The sequence below is a fragment of the Nomascus leucogenys genome, chromosome 25 (genome assembly GCF_006542625.1).
Source record: "Nomascus leucogenys isolate Asia chromosome 25, Asia_NLE_v1, whole genome shotgun sequence".
In the NCBI taxonomy this organism is placed as follows: Eukaryota; Metazoa; Chordata; class Mammalia; order Primates; family Hylobatidae; genus Nomascus; species Nomascus leucogenys.
The window spans coordinates 18,148,212-18,170,361 of NC_044405.1; the positions used below are offsets into that span (position 1 = coordinate 18,148,212).

At 37.8% G+C, this 22,150-nt stretch overlaps 1 protein-coding gene across 4 annotated transcripts in view; it reads right to left on the reverse strand.

Moving 5' to 3' along the window:
• The window catches only part of PAXBP1 (PAX3 and PAX7 binding protein 1), a 38,437-nt gene that overhangs the window by 11,499 nt on the left and 4,788 nt on the right, over window positions 1-22,150 (reverse strand). For 3 of the 4 annotated variants that reach the window (XR_004028577.1, XM_012501916.2, XM_030806118.1), the window contains exons 3-12: window positions 19,377-19,553; window positions 17,112-17,333; window positions 16,172-16,275; window positions 14,542-14,759; window positions 13,844-14,033; window positions 9,988-10,111; window positions 5,970-6,069; window positions 5,767-5,882; window positions 3,331-3,530; window positions 392-536 (exon numbers count right to left, since the gene is read on the reverse strand). Coding sequence is in view for 3 of the 4 variants with exons in the window: in XM_012501916.2 (XP_012357370.2) it covers window positions 392-536; window positions 3,331-3,530; window positions 5,767-5,882; window positions 5,970-6,069; window positions 9,988-10,111; window positions 13,844-14,033; window positions 14,542-14,759; window positions 16,172-16,275; window positions 17,112-17,333; window positions 19,377-19,553 (1,596 nt within the window). In the remaining variant the exon portion in view is untranslated. The remainder of the gene's footprint in view (window positions 1-391; window positions 537-3,330; window positions 3,531-5,766; window positions 5,883-5,969; window positions 6,070-9,987; window positions 10,112-13,843; window positions 14,034-14,541; window positions 14,760-16,171; window positions 16,276-17,111; window positions 17,334-19,376; window positions 19,554-22,150) is intronic. The other variant, XM_030806117.1, reaches the window with a different exon arrangement.

Here is a 22,150-nt window from a genome sequence, read left to right on the forward strand (position 1 = left end):
TTTCAAACTAACATTTCTGGTATTTAAAATAGATTCCTGTATCAATGATTCCTAATCTTTTTTGAGGAACTTATGAAAGCATTTTAATTGCTCCCCACATAAATGCATATCCTCCTCCCTCAAACTCTGTATAATTTTGCTTCAGTCAGTCTTTGAATTTCTAAACCTCACCTATGAAGCAATTACTGCACTCAACTACAGGCCCACCCTAAAATGGTCTTCAAGTCCCAGGATAAGAACCCCTCTGCCCTAGCCATCTCTGGGCCAGGTGGTAACTATTATTTTTCACGTCATTTCTATAAGGAAACATGCTCTGAATTATAAACTCATAAAAATAGATTTGAGAAAGCCAGTGTGTCTGAATGCTCAATTCAGAGAACAGGAGATTTACCTGTTAGTTTAGGAAGAATCACCTTTTCCACAATGGTAGGTAGTAGGGCAACATCTACATCATCTTTTTCTTGCTCTCGTTCTTCACAACCATAAAACAGCAAAGATTCAAACCACAGCATATTCTCAAAGTCACGACATTTTGCCTAAAAGAATTTTAAAAGGTTACCCAAATACTAAAATAGTGGCTATTTCTGCTTCCAGCTATGATGAGAGAAACAAGAACTGGATTTAACCTTTGGTTGTAAACAACTAAAAACTGGACAGCTGGAGATACCATGCTACCAGACTTCAAACTATAAGGCCACAGTAACCAAAACGGCATGGTACTGATACAAAAACAGACACATAGACCAATGGAACAGAATAGAGAACTCAGCAATAAGACCGCACACCTACAACCATCTGATCTCCGACAAACCTGACACAAACAAGCAATGGGGAAAAGATTCCCTGTTTAATAAATGGTGCTGGGAGAACTGGCTAGCCATATACAGAAAATTGAAACTGGGCTCCTTCCTTACACCATATACAAAAGTTAAGTCAAGATGGATTAAAGACTTAAATGCAAACCCCAAAACTATAAAAATCCTAGAAGAAAATCTAGGCAATACCATTCAAGACATCAGAATGGGCAAAGATTTCACGACAAAAACACCAAAAGCAACTGCAACAAAAGCAAAAATTGACAAATGGTATCTAATTCAACTAAAGAGCTTCTACACAGCAAAAGAAACTATTATCAGAGTGAACAGACAACCTACAGAATGTGAGAAAATTTTTGCGATCTATCCATCTGACAAAGGTCTAATATCCACAGTCTACAGGAAACTTAAATCTATAAGAAAAAAAAAACCCATTAAAAGTGGGCAAAGGACATGAACAGATACTTCTCAAAAGAAGACATTCATGTAGCCAACAAACATGAAAAAAGGCTCAACATCACTGATCATTGGAGAAATGCAAATCAAAACCACAATGAGATAGCATCCCATGCCAATCAGAATGGGAATTATTTAAAAGTCCAGAAACAACAGATGCTGGTAAGGTTTCAGAGAAAAAAGAACACTTTTACACCATTGGTGGGAGTGTAAATTAGTTCAACCATTGTGGAAGACAGTGTGCCAGTTCCTCAAAGATCTAGAGGCAGAAATACCATTTGACCCAGCAATCCCATTACTGGGTATATACCTACAGAAATATAAATCATTCTATTATAAAGCTACATGCATATGTATGTTCACTGCAGCACTATTCCCAATAGCAAAGACATGGAATCAACCCAAATGCCCATCAATTATAGACTGGATAAAGAAAATGTGATACATATACACCATGGAATACTATGCAGCCATAAAAAGGAACAAGGTCACGTCCTTTGCAGGGACATGGATGGAGCTAGAAGCCATTATCCTCAGTAAACTAATGCAGGAACAGAAACCCAAACACCACATGTTCTCACAAGTGGGAGCTGAACAATGAGAACATATGGACGCATACTGGGGAACAACACACACTGAGGCCTGTTGGGGGGTGGGGGTGGGGACTTGGGGGAGGGAGAGCATCAACAGCTACTGGATGCTAGGCTTAATACCAAGGTGATGGGTTGATCTGTGCTGTAAACCACCATGGCACATGTTTACCTATGTAACAAATCTGCACATGTACCCTGGAACTTAAAAGTTGAAGAAAATAAAAAAGAACTGGACAAAATACAATGGACCATAGGCAGCACAAGACTATGACCCTTGAAAGAAAGGAATCAAATGAGGTGAGATGCTAGTTCAGGACAGCAGAGCAGTTTTGCTGAGTGGAGGAGACAGAGGGTGGAGTTCAGGAAGGCTGACACAGCTGGAAACTGTGGGGCAGAGGAGTGGGGGACACAGAAAAACAACTCCAAAATACAGTCTTGGGCGTTTGCTGTCTACCAAGACACTCATGCACACAGCAAAACTTCAGAAGGTCTGGCCAAGAACACACAGTAAATAGGAGCTGTGAGCTGAATGCTTCTCAGAGCTCACATTTTTTTCAGTTGTGTTTCCATGGCATCAACCTCAGCTCCCTTTTCCTTATAGTTCACAAATTCAACCTAGCCAATCTCAACCATGTCTACAGCTTCACCCACGTTGGTAACTTCTAAAACCACATTGTAAACATCACCGCTAGACCTCCAGAGTCAATTCTAGCCCCCTCCCTTATATGACAGACCAATAGGTCCTCTTGATTCCACCTCATCTTTTTTTTTTTTTCTTGTGACAGGTCTTGTTCTATCACCCAGGCTGCAGTGCAGTGGCACAATCATAGTTCATTATAGCCTGGATCTCCCAGGCTCAAGCAATCCTGCCTCAGCCCCCGAAGTAGCTAGGAATATGAGCACATGCCACCACAGCTAATTTTTTTTGTTTTGTTTTGTTTTTAAGTAGAGACAAGGTCTTGCTGTTGCCCAGGCTGGTCTTGAACTCCTGAGCTCAAACAATCCTCCCGCTTTGGCCTCCCAAACTGTTGGGATTACAAGCATGAGCCACCATGCCTGGCCTATCAATTTTTCTCACCATGACAACTGACTTGGGTCATGTCTTCATTTCACACCTGCCTCATTGTGCTTTCCCATCTGGTTCTGAGTTCCTCTAGGATCAAAGGACCAAGTTCTTACTATTCATGTTCATATCCCAGTGTTACTGCATATCATTTTAGCTGACTGAAAAAAGGATTATATGTAAACTGAAAAAAAAAAAAAAAACAAAAAAAACACATAGTTCTGCTGGGAAGACATGAAACTTAAAAGGAAAGATCATAAGATTATAACCAGATACAATCTGTATCAATTACAGCCTACGCCCTATCACCCCTGCAAAATATTTTAAGCTTACATCTCTTTGAGATTAAAATTACCCAGATATCAAATTATAACACTTTCTAATAGTGACAGAAGCCACTCACCTCAAGAGGAGTCCAAGTTAGGAGCTGAAGTCGTATGAGGGGGTTGAATAATTTTGGCAAACAAAGGCCAATGTAAGCATCCTTGTAGGACGTGTAGTATTTTGAACGCCATGCTTCAAACTGTGATTTAATACAGTCAATTGAATAGAAACTTTCAAGGACATCTTCAAAAACTTTGCTGGATTCTTTTGAAATTCGATCTAAAAACAACAAAACCCCACAGAGAACCATACATTAGTATGAAGTAGGAAAAAAAAAAAACAGTCCAATATTTTCGGTGTTTTCTTTGTAGCTTCAGTATCAGAAGATACGCTCATTAACAAAGGGCCAATTGTTAGTCACAATTTAGAAGAAAAAATAAATTGAAGTTTCAATTTGTCTGTTATGTAAACTAAAGTGCAGCCAGTCCTTGTTTTGCAGTTCCAGTATGTACAATTTTTCTACTAGAGTTTGGCTAAATAACACCTGTTCCCAAACAAGACGGTTCAAATTTCAGTTACTATGGTATATTAGCCATAAGTAATTGTGCTGCTAGATTTTTAGTTCACAAATCACTGTGCAGATTAACAGCTGTGCATCATAATCAGTCCCTAATCACATTGCTTCATTCAAACTCTGTTGGTGATTATAGTAACTGACATAGCCAACTATCAGCTGAATGGATGCTAGGAACTTTAAGTGAAAAGTTATTTGAGAATAAGATTTTTTTTTTTTTTTTTTTTTTTTGAGACAGATTCTCACTCTGTCACCCAGGCTGGAGTGAAGTGGTGTGATCTCAGCTCACTGCAACCTCTGCCTCCCAGGTTCAAGGGATTCTCCTGCCTCAGCCTCCCGAGTAGCTGGGATTACAGGCATGTGCCACCACGCCCAACTAATTTTTGTATTTTTAGTAGAGATGGAGTTTCATCATGTGAGCCAGGCTGGTCTCGAACTCCTGACTTCAAGTGGTCCGCCTGCCTCGGCCTCCCAAAGTGCTGGGATTACAGGCGTGAGCTACTGTGCCCGACCAAGAATAAGATAACTCTTATGATGTCCCAGATTACTTGGGAAAAAGGAAATCTTTACAATGGAGAGATAATGTTCTGAGAACCTTTACTGCAAGATAAATCTTAACATTGCTAATAGTGGGGACAGTCTAACATTTGTCATGTGCTTTTAGGCAGTATGAAACGGCATCCTGTATAAATTATTCTTGGGGAAGAAAAAAAAAAGTTTAACTTAAATCTAATTAAGCCTTCAGACCTAAATTCCAGTTTACAAGAAATGGATCAAAGAACAAGTTAAACAATGCTATGAGGAAACATACAGACCAGTCTAGAATATAGGACAGTCTATAAGAGAAGTGGCCTGGTCTCTTCAAAAAGTTAGCGTCTTAAACGAACAATAGGGGTGGGTGTGTGAATGTGGAGAGTTCTTAGGGTTACTCATTTATTCTAGATTTAAAAATGTAATAACCAAATGCAGAGCATGAACCTTAGGTGGATCCTGCTTTCAAAAACCACAAAATAACCCATAAAAATAGTTCCTAAAAAGGGTTTTTCCAGGATGCCATTGAGAAAAATTATATATGGACATGATATTAAGAAATCTGTTTTCTTATTGTGCTAAAAAAAGAAATAATCAGAACAGGCATCTAAAAAAAAGAAAAAAGATAATAGTACTGTGATTATACAGAAAAATATACTCATTTAGAGGAAACACACTCTAAAATTTTGGGGAGTGAAGAGCCATGAGGTCTGTAAGTTACTTTCAAATGGTTCAGCAAACACACACATCTCCTTGTATAAAGAGCCAGGCAAACTTGGTGAAATCATAAGCACTGTTATCTGAGTGACAGGTATGTGGATGATCACTGTGCTAGTCTTTCAAATTTTCTGTTTAGAAATGTTCGCTGTAAAAAAAGTAAGAGAAAGAAGCTTCTCCAACGAAGTTCCAAATGGTGTGCAATTGATATAATTCCAAACAATTATAGCCAATGGTGGGAAATGAAGACTTTTATTTGGGATCCTTCTGAAAATGACTGGCACATAATAGTACTAACCATTCCTCTAAGGTGAGATTACTCATGACTCCCCAAATCAAGAGTTTCCTTCAGGGCTGAGTGCTCTACTGCCAAGCTTTACCTTTTCAGACCAGACAGGCTGCAGTGAGAGCTGCCCTCAAGGACCTGACACATTTCCAGTCACTTAAAATTCTACCATTTGGAAGAGTAACATTTATTACGCAAATACTAAGTACACCCTATGAGAAGGTGTTACCCCTATTTTTGAGAATTCATCATGATATTCACTAATACAAAGGCATGCAAATTTCTGCAATTAAAAGTGTCTGGTTCTAATGCAGAGACCATGAAGATTCAAACCATTTCACGGTAAAAACCATACCCAAGTAGAAACTAAATTGATGATGAGTCTTATTTCCAAATAAATGTCTAACCTTTTTCCAGATTGAAATTAGTAATATCTGTAGAAGTTTCTTCATCATCACTGGAAAGGCCTTCAAGGTGATCTGCCATCTTACCGGTTTGTTCTCTGGCTTGTCTACGACGAGTCCTAAATAATAAACATCAAGTTCCCAAACTAGATAAAAGAGACTCCTCCCTTCCCAAACAAGCCAAGAGCAAGGGTTTTGAGAATTACCTCCTGGCCTCCCGCTCTGCAATGCGACGTTTTGCATGCTCTTGATACAGTGCCCGATCACGTCCAAAGGAATCAAGATTTGGTGCCATCAGAGCTTTGTCTGCAAAACAACAACAGTTAAAATTAAAAGCCATCTTTCAACAATCTTGAGGAAAGAGTTTGCACAGAATAAGCCATTACGACAGACTCCTTGCTAATCTCAACGGCAAGATTCTGCAATAACTGGTAAACCAGGTAGGTTTTTGGTTTAGAACGAATTTCAATATTATTCTGCATTCCCATTTTAAAAAGTAGAAAAATTAAAGAAGTGATTTCTTTTTAAGAGTTCAACAACTCTACAAATATGTAATTGGGCTTACTCACTATTTTTATGTCTAAGTTACAGGACAGCTCTCAGGAATAGCTATCATGATGACCAAATAAATTAAAACTCTAAATTGCCTGGGCAAAGGGAAAAATAATATATTACATTTTTAAGGAGGAAGAACTTAAGCATCACAATGAATGATATGACAGCAGGAAAACATAGGAAGACATAAGAAAACAGCTTTGTTGCAAGAGTTTAATAAATTTATTGTAATTTTGCTTTGTAGAAATTTGTTTTCTATCACTATTTTTAGAACAAGGCATCTGAAAACCGCATCTGAGCAGGACCAACTTCCGCCTTCTCAAATGCTAATCTTTCTCCTTCACAGCATAGTTTTATTTTATTTTTTTGGTCTTCCTATTTTCCATTTCTCAAAAAACATTCTAGGGTAATTTCCTAGCTTTAGCTTCCAATCCTATTTAAATTTATATTTCAGTTATCATATTTTTAGTTTTCAAAAGATAGTTCTTATTCTTACAATATTCCTCTTCTGCAGCATTCTATACTGCTGTTGAGTAAGATACCTTCTATTATCTCCTTGGGGCTGTCAACTGTTTGAAAGTATCCTGTTTACAGAAAACTTGCATACTTGTACCAGCACTGTCTGTTTCCTCAGTCCCTTTGGTTCTGCTGCTCAGGTTGGTCCTTATGATCATCGTTAACTGCCTGTTCATACAGAAGAGCAAGATTGGAAGCTGTGTGTGTGGGTAGGAGCTGTCTAACAGAGGTGTCTCCATCGGATCACTAGGCACAGAGCCAGTTCTTTTGTTGGAGACCCCCAGATTTTCGTGTTTCAGGGTCTTTATTTTGGACCTATTCTCTTTAATCAAAAAAGACTCCCCTAATCTCTTGCTTAGGTAGAAGAAGGGGTGGGGGAAACATCTGTCCACTATACTTCCCTCATTTCTACGTTTTAGTTCCATACTATGAAGATATGATAGTAAGGGGAGGCAAACAACCCAAAGGACTGGGTGAGAGGGGAGGGAGGTGAGCACATGCAAGATGAAAGACATCCAAGTTAAGACTTGCATATTTTTTTACTTATCAACTGATATTTACTGATATCAACAGAGATGTGTCACCAAAATCAGCAACAGGAAAAACAAAACCAAAATTCAGCTCTTACTTCAGAATATCCTATCAGACCTTACTATCTATCTATTTATTTATTGAGACAGAGTCTTGCTCTTGTCGCCCAGAATGGAGTGCAATGGCACAATCTCAGTTCACTGCAACCTCCGCCACCCAGGTTTAAGCAATTCTCCTGCCTCAGCCTCCTCCTGAGTAGCTGGGATTACAGGCACCCGTCACCGGCTAATTTTTGTATTTTTAGAGACGAGGTTCTGCCATGTTGGCCAGGCTGGTCTCGAACTCCGCCTCAGCCTCTCAAAAGTGCTGGATTACAGGCGTGAGCCACCGTGCCCAGCCAGACCCTACTATTTTTAAAAGTTGACTTTTTTTTACTGAGCTTTTCATTCATATTTCAAAATAGCCCTGAAATTAGGAAGGAGGTATGTTCCTGAGTGCATCAACTATAATGAAAAATTACTAAACCAGAAAGATGTCCCAGCCCTAGATGTGAGTTCACTACACACCCCAGATGAATTAGCTAAAATATCCCAAACTATAAAAATAATTCCAGACTCAAGAGTTTTCCTTCATTCAAGAAATATTGTTAAAAATATCATTATACGGCTGGGCATGGTGGCTCACGCCTGTAATCCCAGCACTTTGGGAGGCTGAGGCGGGTGGATCACGAGGTCAGGAGTTCAAAACCAGCCTGACCAACATGGTGAAACCCCGTCTCTACTAAAAAAAATTACAAAAATCAGCCGGGCGTAGCTGAGGCAGGAGAACTGCTTGAACCCGGGAGGCGGAGGTGGTGGTGAGCCGAGATTGCGCCATTGCACTCCAGCCTGGGCAACAAAGTGAGACTCTATCTCAAAAAAAAAAAAAAAATTAAAAAAAAAATCATTATACTTAAAACATCACTGCATGTATAGGTTTTGTAAAATGTGCACTGGAGGAGGCAGGTGAGTCTAACATGACTCAAGTGATAGCCTCCTCCATTTCTGTAAGAATTATACACAGTAATTGCAGATAAGTGCTTATAAATCTAAACAGATGAATTTCAGACTATACTTCTTTAAAAAGCAGATCAGAAAATGAATTGATTCTCCAGCATCCCATGTAATTTTCCTCAAATCTTTGGCAATTAATGTATACTCCCTCTAGGACTGTATTTTTCACTTTCCCAGTATCTTTTAATTTCTTTCCAACTTTCAATCAAATTAATATACATAATTCAACTCTTCTTTCAAATTCCCTCTAAGTAAATAGCTCCATATTCTCAAGAACAAATTACAGATGGGAAAAGGTATTTGATGAAATGTACAGCTCACACAAACCATCTAACTTAAAAGAAAATTACCTCCCTTTGTAGTATAATGGTTACCTGTAATCTCCCAGAAATCTGGTTCTGTCTGGATCAAAAGTGATCTGGGAGGGATGCATGAGTCATGTAGGTGGCTAATGTCAATAATCCAATTTAAAATTCAGTGGCAAAAACAGAAGGTCACAGCCATTTATAGGGCTCATAGCTGAGTCTACCTCAGCTATGAGGGCCGTATTACCATCTGTTTATGCCTCTCCAAAACCCATCTGACATATAGGAGGATGCTTTTTCAGGGATCCTATGTCTCTCTGACTTAGAGACCATGTATAGCAAAGCATTGCTTTCTGAAACAATAACATTAGAGCTCTTTGCATTTGATCACCTGGAGAGGTTGTTTAACATGCAAATTTCTGGATGCTGAAGACCTAGTAAGAATCACTGGGGATAGAACCAGAAAATCTGTATGTTAAACGAGTATCAGGTAATTGTGATGCATACTTCCATTTGAGAAATGCTGACAAAGGGAACAAAGAAATGACAAAAGAAACCACAAGGAATTCACACTAGGAAAATTCCTATTAGCGCGCTCAAGAATATGGAGGGCAACGAAAAAAAGGAACTAAACGGTTTAAAACATCTAGTTAAATGACCTCTGCTGAACTATTTAACAAGAGGTTTCCAATTCTGGTTTTCCATAACACATGTCGTAACAATGGAAGTATAAATTCAATTTCTATCCATTTGTATACAAAATTTCAAGAATTGTAAGCACCAACTGACTTTCTTGGAGTTGTGTCATTTGTTAAGTTATAGCTTCCCTCCCCCTACCCACAAAATGTCCCAGTCCCTAAACTCAAACTCTTTCACTGTGATCAACAAAAACATTTATTTGTATTGGTATTTTGAATGAAAATGGGGGAAAAAACCAATTAGGGCCAAACAGATAATGGTTTTAACATAGAATACTGATAATGTCTTTTCTATACTCTAAAGGAGAATGAAAAAATATGCCAAAGAATAAGAAGACTGACAGAATCTTAGCACATGTTTTTGAGCTCCTTTGTGAAGCTCTATTTTCTTAAACACAATTCAAGTACATGCTGTTACCATTTTTAGATCTACCTGACACAACAGCAAGGAAATTGTTTCTTTAAAAAAAAAAAAAAAAAAGCTGCAAGATCTCTAATTTTCAATTAGGCTGCACTAAGTAAACAAGGTTGTTTAATGAATAATAAAAACCTTCAAGATGGACTGACTTGAATGGCTTGAAAACTCCGAAGATTCATCTTTAATATCATCTTGTCGTCTTTGGACAAGGCGGGAAGCTCGCTGTTTGTACAGCTGATGTATTGCTGATTCAAGTTCATTAATCAGTGGCACCTGTAAAAATACAACACACTCCGTAACACCAAACTCCTCAGCTGCTTATTTATTTGAGGGTTCCATACTATTTCCGGATTTCTGAAAAAGTACCCTCTCTATGGACAGAATAATCATGAATCCCCAACAGCATACAAGTAGCAAATTCAGTTTTACGTTTGGGAAACGACACTTCTTCTTTTAATCCATGCACAGAGCTATAATGTCCAGTGCCTAGTTATTGGAGCAAACATTAGTTAAGAAATGTAACACTTCAGTATTCACAGAACAAGTAAAGAAATGTCAACAATTTTAGAGCTTTTCCTTTAGAGAATATTTAAGCACTTAGAAGTCTTTTTAATATCTATTTTTAATTTTCCAGCAGCATTATCTGCATTGCCATTTTTGTAGTTCAAAGTGAAACATTATCACTGTGCGATACCAAAACAGTGCAATGGCTCTATAAGTAGGTAAGAACAAGAGTCTGCTAATTCTCCAATTTTGGACATTTCAGTTGCTCTGCCACTCATATGTACCAAGTATGTTACAGTAATCTGTTAACTTTTGTAGCTTTATTACAAATTTTTTAATGTAAACAAAATAATTACTAGGGTGAATAAAATTTCCAGCTATCACTAACCTCTCTGAAATCAATATATCTCAAATTTAAAAAGTTGTTCTCTTCCTGTCAAATGTTTAAATTCTTCCATATTTTATAAAAATTTCTTTACATGAATTGTGAGCTTACAAAGTCAATAATTTTTTCCAGGTTAATATCCCTGAAGCATTTACTTGATTCATATAGAACGCAAAAGAACATGAGAGCTAACTTAAAACAGAAAACTTTCTCTTTATAAATACCTTATGTTATAATCAAATGCTATGAAACTTTCACATAACACTAATGACCACTACACATACCTGAGGAAACCAGAAATTCTAGTTTCCTGATGGTTAGTGCAAATGGAAAACACATTATTTAGAGTTTGGGAACACTGGCACCAAGTGTTATAGCAGCTTCCTGAACTGAACAGACTGCAAATGGAAAATAAAAAAAGGCAGGTGGAATACAAAGATGTCTGTAATAAAAGCAATTTTATATACTTGCATGATTCCATTGCAAAAGTAGCAAATGTTCACAGAAAGGTCAAACTAACGGAGTTATTTTGTTCTTTAATATGCCACACCATGGGCAACAATGTCCCCAAATCTGCAATGATTATCCTTGATAGCTGAGTCCAGAGACTCTATCATTAAAATTTACTATAATCTGATTTTTTTTTTTTTAGCAATTACTGCCATAACATTGCCATTTACACTTCCCCATGCCCTCATTTTTTTAAAAAAAAAAAACCATGAAGTACTAAAGATAAATGAGCCTAAGAGGCATTCTTTTATCTTTTAGTCCTAGAGATTGTTAAGCTTCCTGTACTGTAGGAACTACCCACCTAAGTTGGCATCATACAGAATATAATTTTGCAACGTATAGTTAAGATTCTGACAATGTAGTTTTTCTCTTTAGGTTAACTGGAATGCCTTTTACTGGAGGTCCAGAGAAAAACTCTACTGAGAATAAAAGCCCTAAACAGACTGTCAGTTCTCATTCAAATTTCTTAATAATATTGATTCATCTCAAGAGTCTGCACCATGACAATTTCTTTATCCTCTCCAAACTCAAAACTCTCACCAATTATTACTATTTTAGGGCCAAAGTTAAGGCAAAGAACCCAAAAAAGATAATTACAGGGAAACAAAAACAATGGCAAGTTAAAATGATTTACAAATATTTAAAACTTAAGTTTAAAAACCACCTAAACTTTCATAAGCGAAGAGGAAAAAAAAGGGATCTTTATCTTTTTACGGTTTACTCTAATATTATAGTATAATTATTCAAAGTATCCAATTATTTCTAAGTATCTCCAATATAACAATTGATATTATCAACTCAGCAGTACTCTTTTTTGTTTTTTCTTTGTTTTATTTTTAAGATTATCTTCTAAAGATCTAAGCTGAGCAGTACTCTTAATAAAACGAAATACACATGAAAATGTTAGAATACTCATCTTTAAATGAAGCTATGTCTACCTCTCTTTTAATTAAAATGTAGTCACTGTGTAAGGTTTAAGATTTGTTCCAAAAAATCTAAGTGACTCTGTATAACCACATTAGCATAATCTGAAGTAAACTTCTCTAGGAACAAGGTAATCAAGAGATGAAGTACACTAATAATTCAACAATTAAAAACTATAAACTAGGTTGTCCTACTTTTGGTATGATCTAGCTGATCATATTACTGTCAAATTTCTTAGAATTGTGTTTGCAATTATGAATGTCTTAATTTACTCAAGAAAGTTCCAAAGCAAGCGCCAAGATACTTCAAGCAGCAGCTCTCCAGGGACAAACTCATAAAGTATAGTTTAAGAAAAAGATCCTTTCTCTAGTCACAAAGGTTATGAGAACAGCTCCCACCATGCCCACTGGGCTCAGAAGAGTTTTGCCAGTAGGAAGGACACGACTGTCAACTCTTGACACTTAGGTTCCACTTCCAATCTTGACTCCAGCTCCTGGCACAGAGGAATACAGACAAGCCTATACTTCTTCCCCACCCTAAGCAACTGATACACCACAAGTGGTATCATAACTCAGACTGCAGCTGCTTCTCCAGAAACCAGGTGATAAAGACAAAACATGAGAAACCCTACAGAGAGGACATGGTGAATGTTATCTCATCCTGAATCTGGCCACAGACTGACTGGAACCATTAAGAGCCATCAGGAACAAAGACCCATCAGGAAGACATAGTCTGGCAATAATCTTTTCCTAGCCATTGCTTTTAGGGTGTTCAAGTAATCAACAAAGATAACAAAAGTTGAAATACATATTTAACCACACTATATGCTTACAGATTCTAAGCTAATCTACATAGCCAATAACAAAGGCAAATGTGCCTTCCAATCCAAAGTTCAGACAGGATATTTAAGAATCACAGTTTTAATTTTTTTTTTAAAAAGATAAGGCTGCAAAGTCCACAAATGCTTATAAACCAGTACCTCAACCAATACTTTTATCTTAAAGAAAAAAATCAATTAGGAGGTCATTTGAGAAATTAGCTGTTTGCATCTAATTTTAAATGTAAACAATAAATGGTATAAGAATGCCAAACATTTTGTCAACTGACTATCCTATCGAAAAAAATAAACTTGGGAGAAATGAAACCTTAGAAAAAATGATATTCAATGAAATGGTTTCTGAAAGGAATCAAGCATAGGCTTACTTAGATAAAAACTATTAGCAACAATGGTAATCATCCAGGGTAAAAAAAAAAAAAAAAAAAAAAAACTAATAAAAATTTGCAACTTTATATGCATATTTAGAATTGCTTGTAGAAACAGTTTAAAAATAAGTTTAAACCTGAACCATAAAAGAAAAGTATATCAGATGAGTCCCTTATATGCTAAGAATTCAGCACAGGCCAATAATAATCTACCACCATATTGAAATAAGACTTTCCAAAGTCTTATTTAAATGTGCTTTAAGATATTATCTTTATTTCTGTTTTCAACAAAGGTATTATATCGCCCTTAAGAGATAATGCCACTAATGAAGTGAAGAAAAAGGAAGCATGACTTTTCATCACTTCTAATGTTGAGTTCAATGGGTACTTTCTGAGAATTATGGAATGTTCTACACAAGGCCATCTAGACCTCCCTAATTTTGCCTTATTCAAAGAGATTAGTATTTTTGCATTCTTACCTTTTCACTGAAACACTCAAGCAAGTCTTGGACATACCCTCGCATTTCTTGCAAAAATTTATACCGTTCACCAATACCCCCAGAAGACCCTTCTAATCTTTCAATAGCCCTGGTAGAGTCCACTCGGCTTTGCAGATGTTTCTCATGCTGCTGTCGATTTGTTTTGTGCAATTCTTTCATGGAGTCCAACCTTAGGAACACAAAAGGATAAATATAACACATTTACATCCAAAGGTCTATGCTGTCAGGACTCTTGCAATATTAAAATATGCATTTAGTTCCACTATTAGAACATAAAAATATTTGGAATGGCATCTTTTCCTCTGTACTGCTTTTTTTCTCAAAAAAACAAAAAATGGCAGTTTACAGATTTCGCAGTTTTGTGGGCTAACCAAAATCTCACTGTTTTGCTTTTCCCCCCATAGCGTGACTACACTTTTTCAGAGTCCAAGAGGTACAAACTCAGAAATGTCTTCAACAAGATCATGGAGTGGCATTTTTTATAACTTTTCGAGGCTTCCACAGAAGTAATCCAAGAAGGTAGCAGAACAAAGTATGAAGTCATCTTCTGTTTAGCTTTTGAAGCTGGGCCAGTGAATCTTCTTTGCTGATATTCTGCATCTGCTACCCCAGACTACATGTTGCCTGAGGGAACAGAAAGCTAGCAGACAGGTCTTTAAGAAGTTGATCTGCCCTACCTGTCTTTAAGCTGTTTCTTTACCAAATCAATAGTAACGGGAGTCATCTCATTACTGGGAGTTTTGAAAGGGACTGTATTATCTGTTTTTTGAGATTTGGCATCTGATGATCCATAGGCCGTATAACTATAAGGAATGCCATAGGATGAGCCATAAGGCATTGTCTGGTAAGTGTTCTGGTAGTACATATTCACTTCTGCGGGTTGACTGGCTTGAACCTAGAAAAGAAATGGGATATAGATGAAATCTAGTAGTTAAAACTTTGAAAATAATAATATGCCTTTAGGGTTAAAAAAAAACAGCAAAAATTATACCTATTTGCCAAACATTATGTAATAATTGCAGAATTCTTCAAAATTAGATAAAAGCAGGATTGAATGAATGTCCTATCTCTTGGTGGAATCACTAAATTTATTTCTAATAATTTTCAGAAAAACAGAGTCCAGAGTTGGAAGGAACATCAAAAATCATTTAAGGCCACCTTTGATCAATGAAAGAAAAGAGGATAAATGCCTTGCCCATGGTCACAGAATCAATGGGCAACCAGAGATTAGAATCTAAGACTCCTGACATCCAGTCCAAGACTTTCTCTATTGTGCCATTTTCTTAATTTCACCCAAATGTATGCGAATTCTGCCTCAAAACACTATTAACAAAAATAGGTTTACATTTATGCAATTTTTCTCACTGTATTACTAACTTTTATAAAACAAATTGTTATAACTGGGAAGATATTTTTCATTGATGTCAAGTTTTTGTATTATTGAGAAATCCATCTTCTTCAAAATAATTCTTGAAGTCCAAAAAAAATAAGCTACATGCACAAAAACATTCCATTTAAAGCAATGGTTCTCAAACTTTAGGGTGCATCAGAATCACCTGGAGGGCTTGTTAAACAAAGATTGCTGGCCCCACCACCCCAAGTTTCTGACTCTGTAGGTCTCTGGGGGCTGATAATTTGCTAATTTGTGTTTCTAATGAGCTACCGGGTAACGCTGATGCTAATTGAAGGACCACTTTGAGAAAAACTCATCTAAGAAACTGGAAATTCCTCCATCATTCTGACTGCAAAAAGCTGAACATACTGCAGTTTCTTCTAAAAGCCTACGTGTCTGTGTGTGTGTGTGTATGTGCACGTGTGCGTGTCTGTGTGTGTGTGTGCGTGTGTGTGTGTGTGTGTGTGTGTGTGTGTGTGTGTGTATCCTCATGGGATTTTGTTACTTGAATGACAAAGATTCAATACGGAATTTTTTACTTTAACAAAATAAGGCCGGGCGCGGTGGCTCATGCTTGTAATCCCAGCACTTTGGGAGGCCGAGGCGGGCGGATCACGAGGTCAGGAGATCGAGACCACGGTGAAACCCCGTCTCTACTAAAAATACAAAAAATTAGCCGGGCGTGGTGGCGGGCGCCTGTAGTCCCAGCTACTCGGAGAGGCTGAGGCAGGAGAATGGCGTGAACCCGGGAGGCGGAGCTTGCAGTGAGCCGAGATCGCGCCACTGCACTCCAGCCTGGGTGACAGAGCGAGACTCCGTCTCAAAAAAAAAAAAAAAAAAAAAAAAAAAAAAAAACAAAATAAAAAAGGCTTTTTAATCTACTTTTAATTTTTAGTTTAATTCTTTTGTCTTACCTGAGGGATATTAATTCCTTTCCTTATCTGCTCCTGTTCCCATCGGCTGAGCTCTTCATCCTGTTCTCCAGTTACTAAAGCATCATCATCACTCCCTTCAATTCCTACAGCCATGAGCAACAAAGAAAAGTAAGTAACACCCAAAGAGCAAAGAGGTAAAAGATGCTGTCCTGACATTTCACAAGAACTGAGCAAAACTATTAATCTTACTAAAATGTCTAATATGATCTCCTCTCTCATTTGGTAGTCCTGACTTTGCCTGTTTTAAACACAGTATTCCTTGAAGCTAAAGGCAGTATTAATGTAATAGTTAAAATCTTGGATGTGTTTCTTAATCTCTGTAAACTTGACATCAACAAAGGGAACAAAATCTAATGCCTCCTAGGAATACAGAACTATATGAATTTACGCAAGTAAATTGCTAAGCACAATACCAGCTGCACAATAAATGTTCAATAAACATGAGTTATAACAATGATACTAGTTTTTAAAAATTCCAATAAAACACTTGTACCCACGAATAGTCCTCTAACATAAAATTTAATAAGTCTAAATACTTTTTATTTGACTATAATATCAAATCACATTTAATAGCATTAGAGGCCAGGCATGGTGGCTCATGCCTGTAATCCCAGCACTTCAGGAGGCCAAGGCAGGAGGATCTCTTGAAGCCAAGAGTTAAGACACCAGACACAGTGAGACCCCATAACTACAAAAAAATTAAAAATAAAAAAATTGGCCAGGTGTCGTGATGCACACCTGTAGTCCCAGCTACTCGAGAGGCTGAGACGGGGGACTGTTTGAGTCCACGAGTCAAGACACTGCAGTGAGCTATGATTGTACCACTGCACTCTGGCCTAAGTGATGGAATGACACCCTGCCTTAAAACAAACAAAAAAAGGCAATGCAATAGGCTTACTATTCAATTAAATCAAGTTACCTATTTCCTCAGCAATTTTTTGTCTTTGTGACTTTTCTTTCACAGAAAAAACTATCCGGCGTTTCTCATCGTCATCTTCATCATCACTGGCATCATTCTCATCTTCTCTAACAAGGCGGCCTTTACCAGGCTCATTATCATGAGGAGTGAAATCTCCCAATTCTCGGGCCATTTGGCGCTTTTTCCTTGCAGCATGTATAAAAGCTGCATCTGGAATTTCTCCTAGAAACAAATGGTAAGAATATGGCAGTATGAGAGATGCAAAGTTTCTATTTTCTTGAAAATATGAAGGGTAAAATAATCCAAGATAGCCTCATCACAGTGATGTTTCAGCTGCTGGCATGTCCTTCCCATACTATGTCTGCAATCTGAAAGATTGTTAATTGAGTTTAAATGGAATATAAAAGTCACTGAGGAAACTAAAAAGAACATATAATGGTAATATATATGGGAAAGAGTGGGACGGGGTAAAAAGGAAAAACCCACCAAAGCAGTTTTATTTTACCTATAATTTTTTTTTTCATTTTTAACAAATAGAAGTGACCGGGCACGGTGGCTCACATCTGTAATCCCAGCACTTTGGGAGGCTGTGACAGGTGGATCACCTGAGGTCAGGAGTTCAAGACCAGCCTGGCCAACATGGTGAAACCCCATCTCTACTAAAAACACAAAAATTAGCCAGGTGTGGTGGCGGGCACCTGTAATCCCAGCTACTTGGGAGGCTAAAGCAGGAGAATCGCTTGAACCCAGGAGGCAGAGGTTGCAGTGAGCCGAGATTGCACCATTGCACTCCAGCCTGGGCAACAAGAGTGCAACTCTGCCTCAAAAAAAAAAAAAAAAAAAAAAAAAAAAAAAAGTAATGAAACTGTATTATGATGCTGGAAAACAGATAAATATAATCTCATGACCCTGAAAAGGCACAATATGATGTATAGTACATTTCTCTTGCAGATAGTTTTTAGTTTACCTGTAATCATACTAAATATTTAATTTTGTACCTATTTCTCATATCATAATAAGCTTTATTCCATGTTATTGTTCTCCATAAACGTAATTTTTAATGGCTTAACATTTTCTGGATAAGGCATAATCTACTGTACACATTAATTGACCTTTTGACTACAGTAAAAATTAATGCCTCCCTACTTGCCTAATTGTTATTTTAACAGCTACATAATATCCTATCAAGTAAATGTACTGTAATTTTCTAACAAACCTTTCCCCTCCTGCTAGACATTTTTTCCTAAATGTTGCTCATTGCAAATGTTCCAATAAAAACATGATTTCCTTGGGATAGATTTCTAGATATGAAATTACTGGGTCAAGAGTAAGAACATTTTGAAAACTATTGATTCATATTGCCAAAGAGCTTCCCATAAGGACTGTACCAATTAGACTGCCACTAGTGATGTATGTATAGAATTCACTACAACTTTCTCAGCCCAGAGTAGCATGTTTTTAAATTGTATAAACATTAACAGGAGTTAAATGGTACTGCTTCATAATTTAAATCTGGCTACTAAGCACTTATTTATTCAAAGGCTGATTAGCCAGTGGATAGACTTGCAAACTATTTTTTGCAGAAAAGTAAAAAGGAGTGTGGACATAAAACTAACAGAAATTAGGCCGGGTGCAGTGGCTCACGCCTGTAATCCCAGCACTTTGGGAAGCCGAGGCAGGCAGATCACCTGAGTTCGGGAGTTCAAGACCAGCCTGGCCAACATGGAGAAACCCCATCTCTACTAAAAGTACAAAAATCAGCTGGGTATGGTGGTGCACGCCTGTTAGTCCCAGCTACTCAGGAGGCTGAGGCAGAGAATCGCTTGAACCCGGGAGGCGGTGAGTTGCAGTGAGCTGAGATCGTGCCACTGCACTCCAGCCTGGGCAACAAGAGGGAAACTCCACCTCAAAACAAAACAAAACAAAACACCTAACAGAAACTAGTTTTGCTTTTAGCAGCAGTTCAGAAGAAAGTTAAGTCAGTCTTAATCTGAAATACATTAAAAAGGACTACGGGACCATTTTTCCATTTACTTGAAGACTTATTTGGAAAATAAAATTACCTGTCTGTGAATAAACTTGGAAAAGTTGGGAAACTTCTGGTTCTCCTATTTTCTATATTTGCAAATGGAAAAACTCCCTCTTCAAACAGCAATGTCATAATAAGAAACGCCACTTAGCTAATTCCTTCTTAATAATCATCTTTAAAGATGGCCCATTCTTGAGGGTTTCGTTTAGTTCTGAGAAATACTTTTGAGTACACACCTGGACGAAGAACATTCAATGAAGATAAAGCATTTGAAAAAGCTCCACCAGTCTTTGGCTTTTCTTCCTCTTTTTCACTTTCCATATCCATTTCATCTTCACCATGTTCACTGATGATAACTCCATCTTCTTGATTTGTATCCTTAACCTGTCCTGTTTTGTCCAAAGGTTGTTCACCTAAATTTTTGAAGAATTAAAATATATGTAAAATAAAATTCATGAATTAAGAAAACTTATTCCTATGGTATTGACATCATTAAAAAATTTTTTTAATTAAAAAAAGGAGAACTTTTCATTCAATTATGGGCTCAATCCAGTAAAGCTTGAATTGTTTTAATTGTTTGTTAAAAACTCAAAACTCTTGAGTGCGTGAATATGAAATAGCATAACAGACAGGATTAGGTAAAAATAATACAGAGGATATAATACAGGATGCATGAGGCCCCGCTCCATCCCACCTTCAGTTAATTTTATCAAAATGTCAACAGTTTATCAAAATTAACTGTTTTTTCCGCTAAACTCCCACAAGGAACTGCTTGTACCTCCTTCAAGCACTACTTCATTTTATGTCAGTATTTCATTAAACCCTAAGCCCATTCGAGGCAACTCTGTTATGAACAAAGCACATTTACAGTCCAGCTAAGTCTCTTAGTAATGGACACTTACATGGAATACCTTCTTAGCTCAAAACCACTTGTCACCTATCACCTAAAGAGATGAGATCCCAGCAGTCACGTTCACACTGTGCAAGCCTGACCCCACTACCATGACTCAATGTTTAAGAGTGGACTTCTGACTGAAGCAGAGATAACCAGATTCTCTTTCTGGGAATCTGGAATCAGGACTGAAACTAAAGGCTACATGACACTAAGAACAACCATATGTAAACTAGGAAGGGAGCTGAGGAATGGCCACATTGTGCCATCTGGACAGAGAAGAGAGCCTCCTAATTCTCAGTTCTAATCTACTCCTGAGGCCCATTTCAAGATTGCTTTCCTGCCATTGGCGTCCAGGAGGCACCACTACATCTTAATGATAAACTGTCCTGGTTTACATTACTTATAATTTAATAATCCTAATACAGCCTCTGTCCCAGGCAAAAATCGAAGTGCTTCACCTTGAAGCACTGAACCTGGTAATGCTCACAACAGGCACAAGGAATATACTGAAAGAGTAAAGCAAAAGTTTATTCTCAATATGAAAGATATTTTTCTCTCATTTCCTTAGAATGTTCCTGTCCCCAAAACTGCTTCAAACTTCTTCCTTCTTCTCAAACCATACTGTACTCCCTTAAGTAATAGTCCCAGAGATAATATCCCTCCCCTCTTTTTAACTTTACCAAGAAGATTTTAGGTCACCTCTTTTAGGCTCTTTCATTTTTTTTCTTTTTTTTTTTTTCATTTACCATTTTCTTATTACCCAGACTTCCTTCTGAAATGGATTATGAAGCTATTAGATTTTAAAACTCACTTTATCACATTATTAGATGGAGTAAAAACTACCTATTTCCTTTTGCTCTAAACCCCTGCTAGGCCAGGCACGGTGGCTCACGCCTGTAATCCCAGCACTCTAGGAGGCCAAGGCGGGTGGATCACCTGAGGTCAGGAGTTCAAGACCAGCCAGGCCAACATGGTGAGACCCTGTCTCTACTAAATATAGAAAAATTAGCTGGGCTTGGTGGCGCACACCCGTAGTCCCAGCTACTCAGGAGGCTGAGGCAGGAGAATCGCTTGAACCCAGGCGGCAGAGGCTGCAGTGAGGTGAAATCGCCCCACTGCACTCCAGCCTGAGCAACAGAACGAGATTCCGTCTCAAAAACAAAACAAAACAAATTTACTCATGCTAAACCAATGGCTTTTAATGGACTAAAAACAAAAGTGCAAAAGGTCTACTACATCAGATATGCTCAAATAATGAATGATTCCTACAAATTTAAAGATTCAGTTTCATTAAATTCACAAGTATTTGCTTATGATTGAGCAAATACAAGCCCAAAGCATGGTGATATGTGAATGTCAGTGGTCATATGTTACCCTTCCAGACATCTCTATACAGATGTTAAATAACCTTTTTCAAGGCTCCACTCATGCCTTCAATTTCATTTACTACTACTTCAGGAAACCTGCTCACAATTATTATCCACTTCACCTTAAACCTGGTCAGGCTCTCCCTCTCCTCTTCTACAAAGAGGGACAGGCTTCTTTTATCAAAAGAGCTTTCCCACTTGACTCCATTGGTCCCTCTAGTTATTGCCTAGTCTCTCTCTGCCAAACTTCCCAAGGAAGCAGTGTGGACCTGCTGCCCTCTACTTCCTCACCAACTTTTGTGCCTTGACCCTACAAACAGTCTTTGATTTCACCCAACCTAACCCAATGGCTGCAGCCACGGCTAATTCATATATGATAGCATCATCGAGCAATTTAGCAAAAGATGTTCCTTCTTCCAAACATCTCTGAGGGCACTGGGTCTGGCTGGTGGGCCACTCCCATCCATCCTGTCAGAAGCTCTCAAGAGAAACACTGGGCAATCTTGCCAATAGCCCCTCCTTGGTCCTCACTCTTCCTGACTTTTTTTGTACTAGTTCACACAAGCGACCATCATCTTCCTGAAACATTCTTCTCTTTTCCTCTTTGGCTTTTCTGATTCTTTTATCTCTTTGGTAAATCCCTTCCTCTACATGTAGGCTTACTAGAGTAGAAGTCTTTGGTCTTCAGGAATTTTTCCTTTATATATGGCTCCCTCATCAATTCCATTCACCTTTAATTATCACCGCA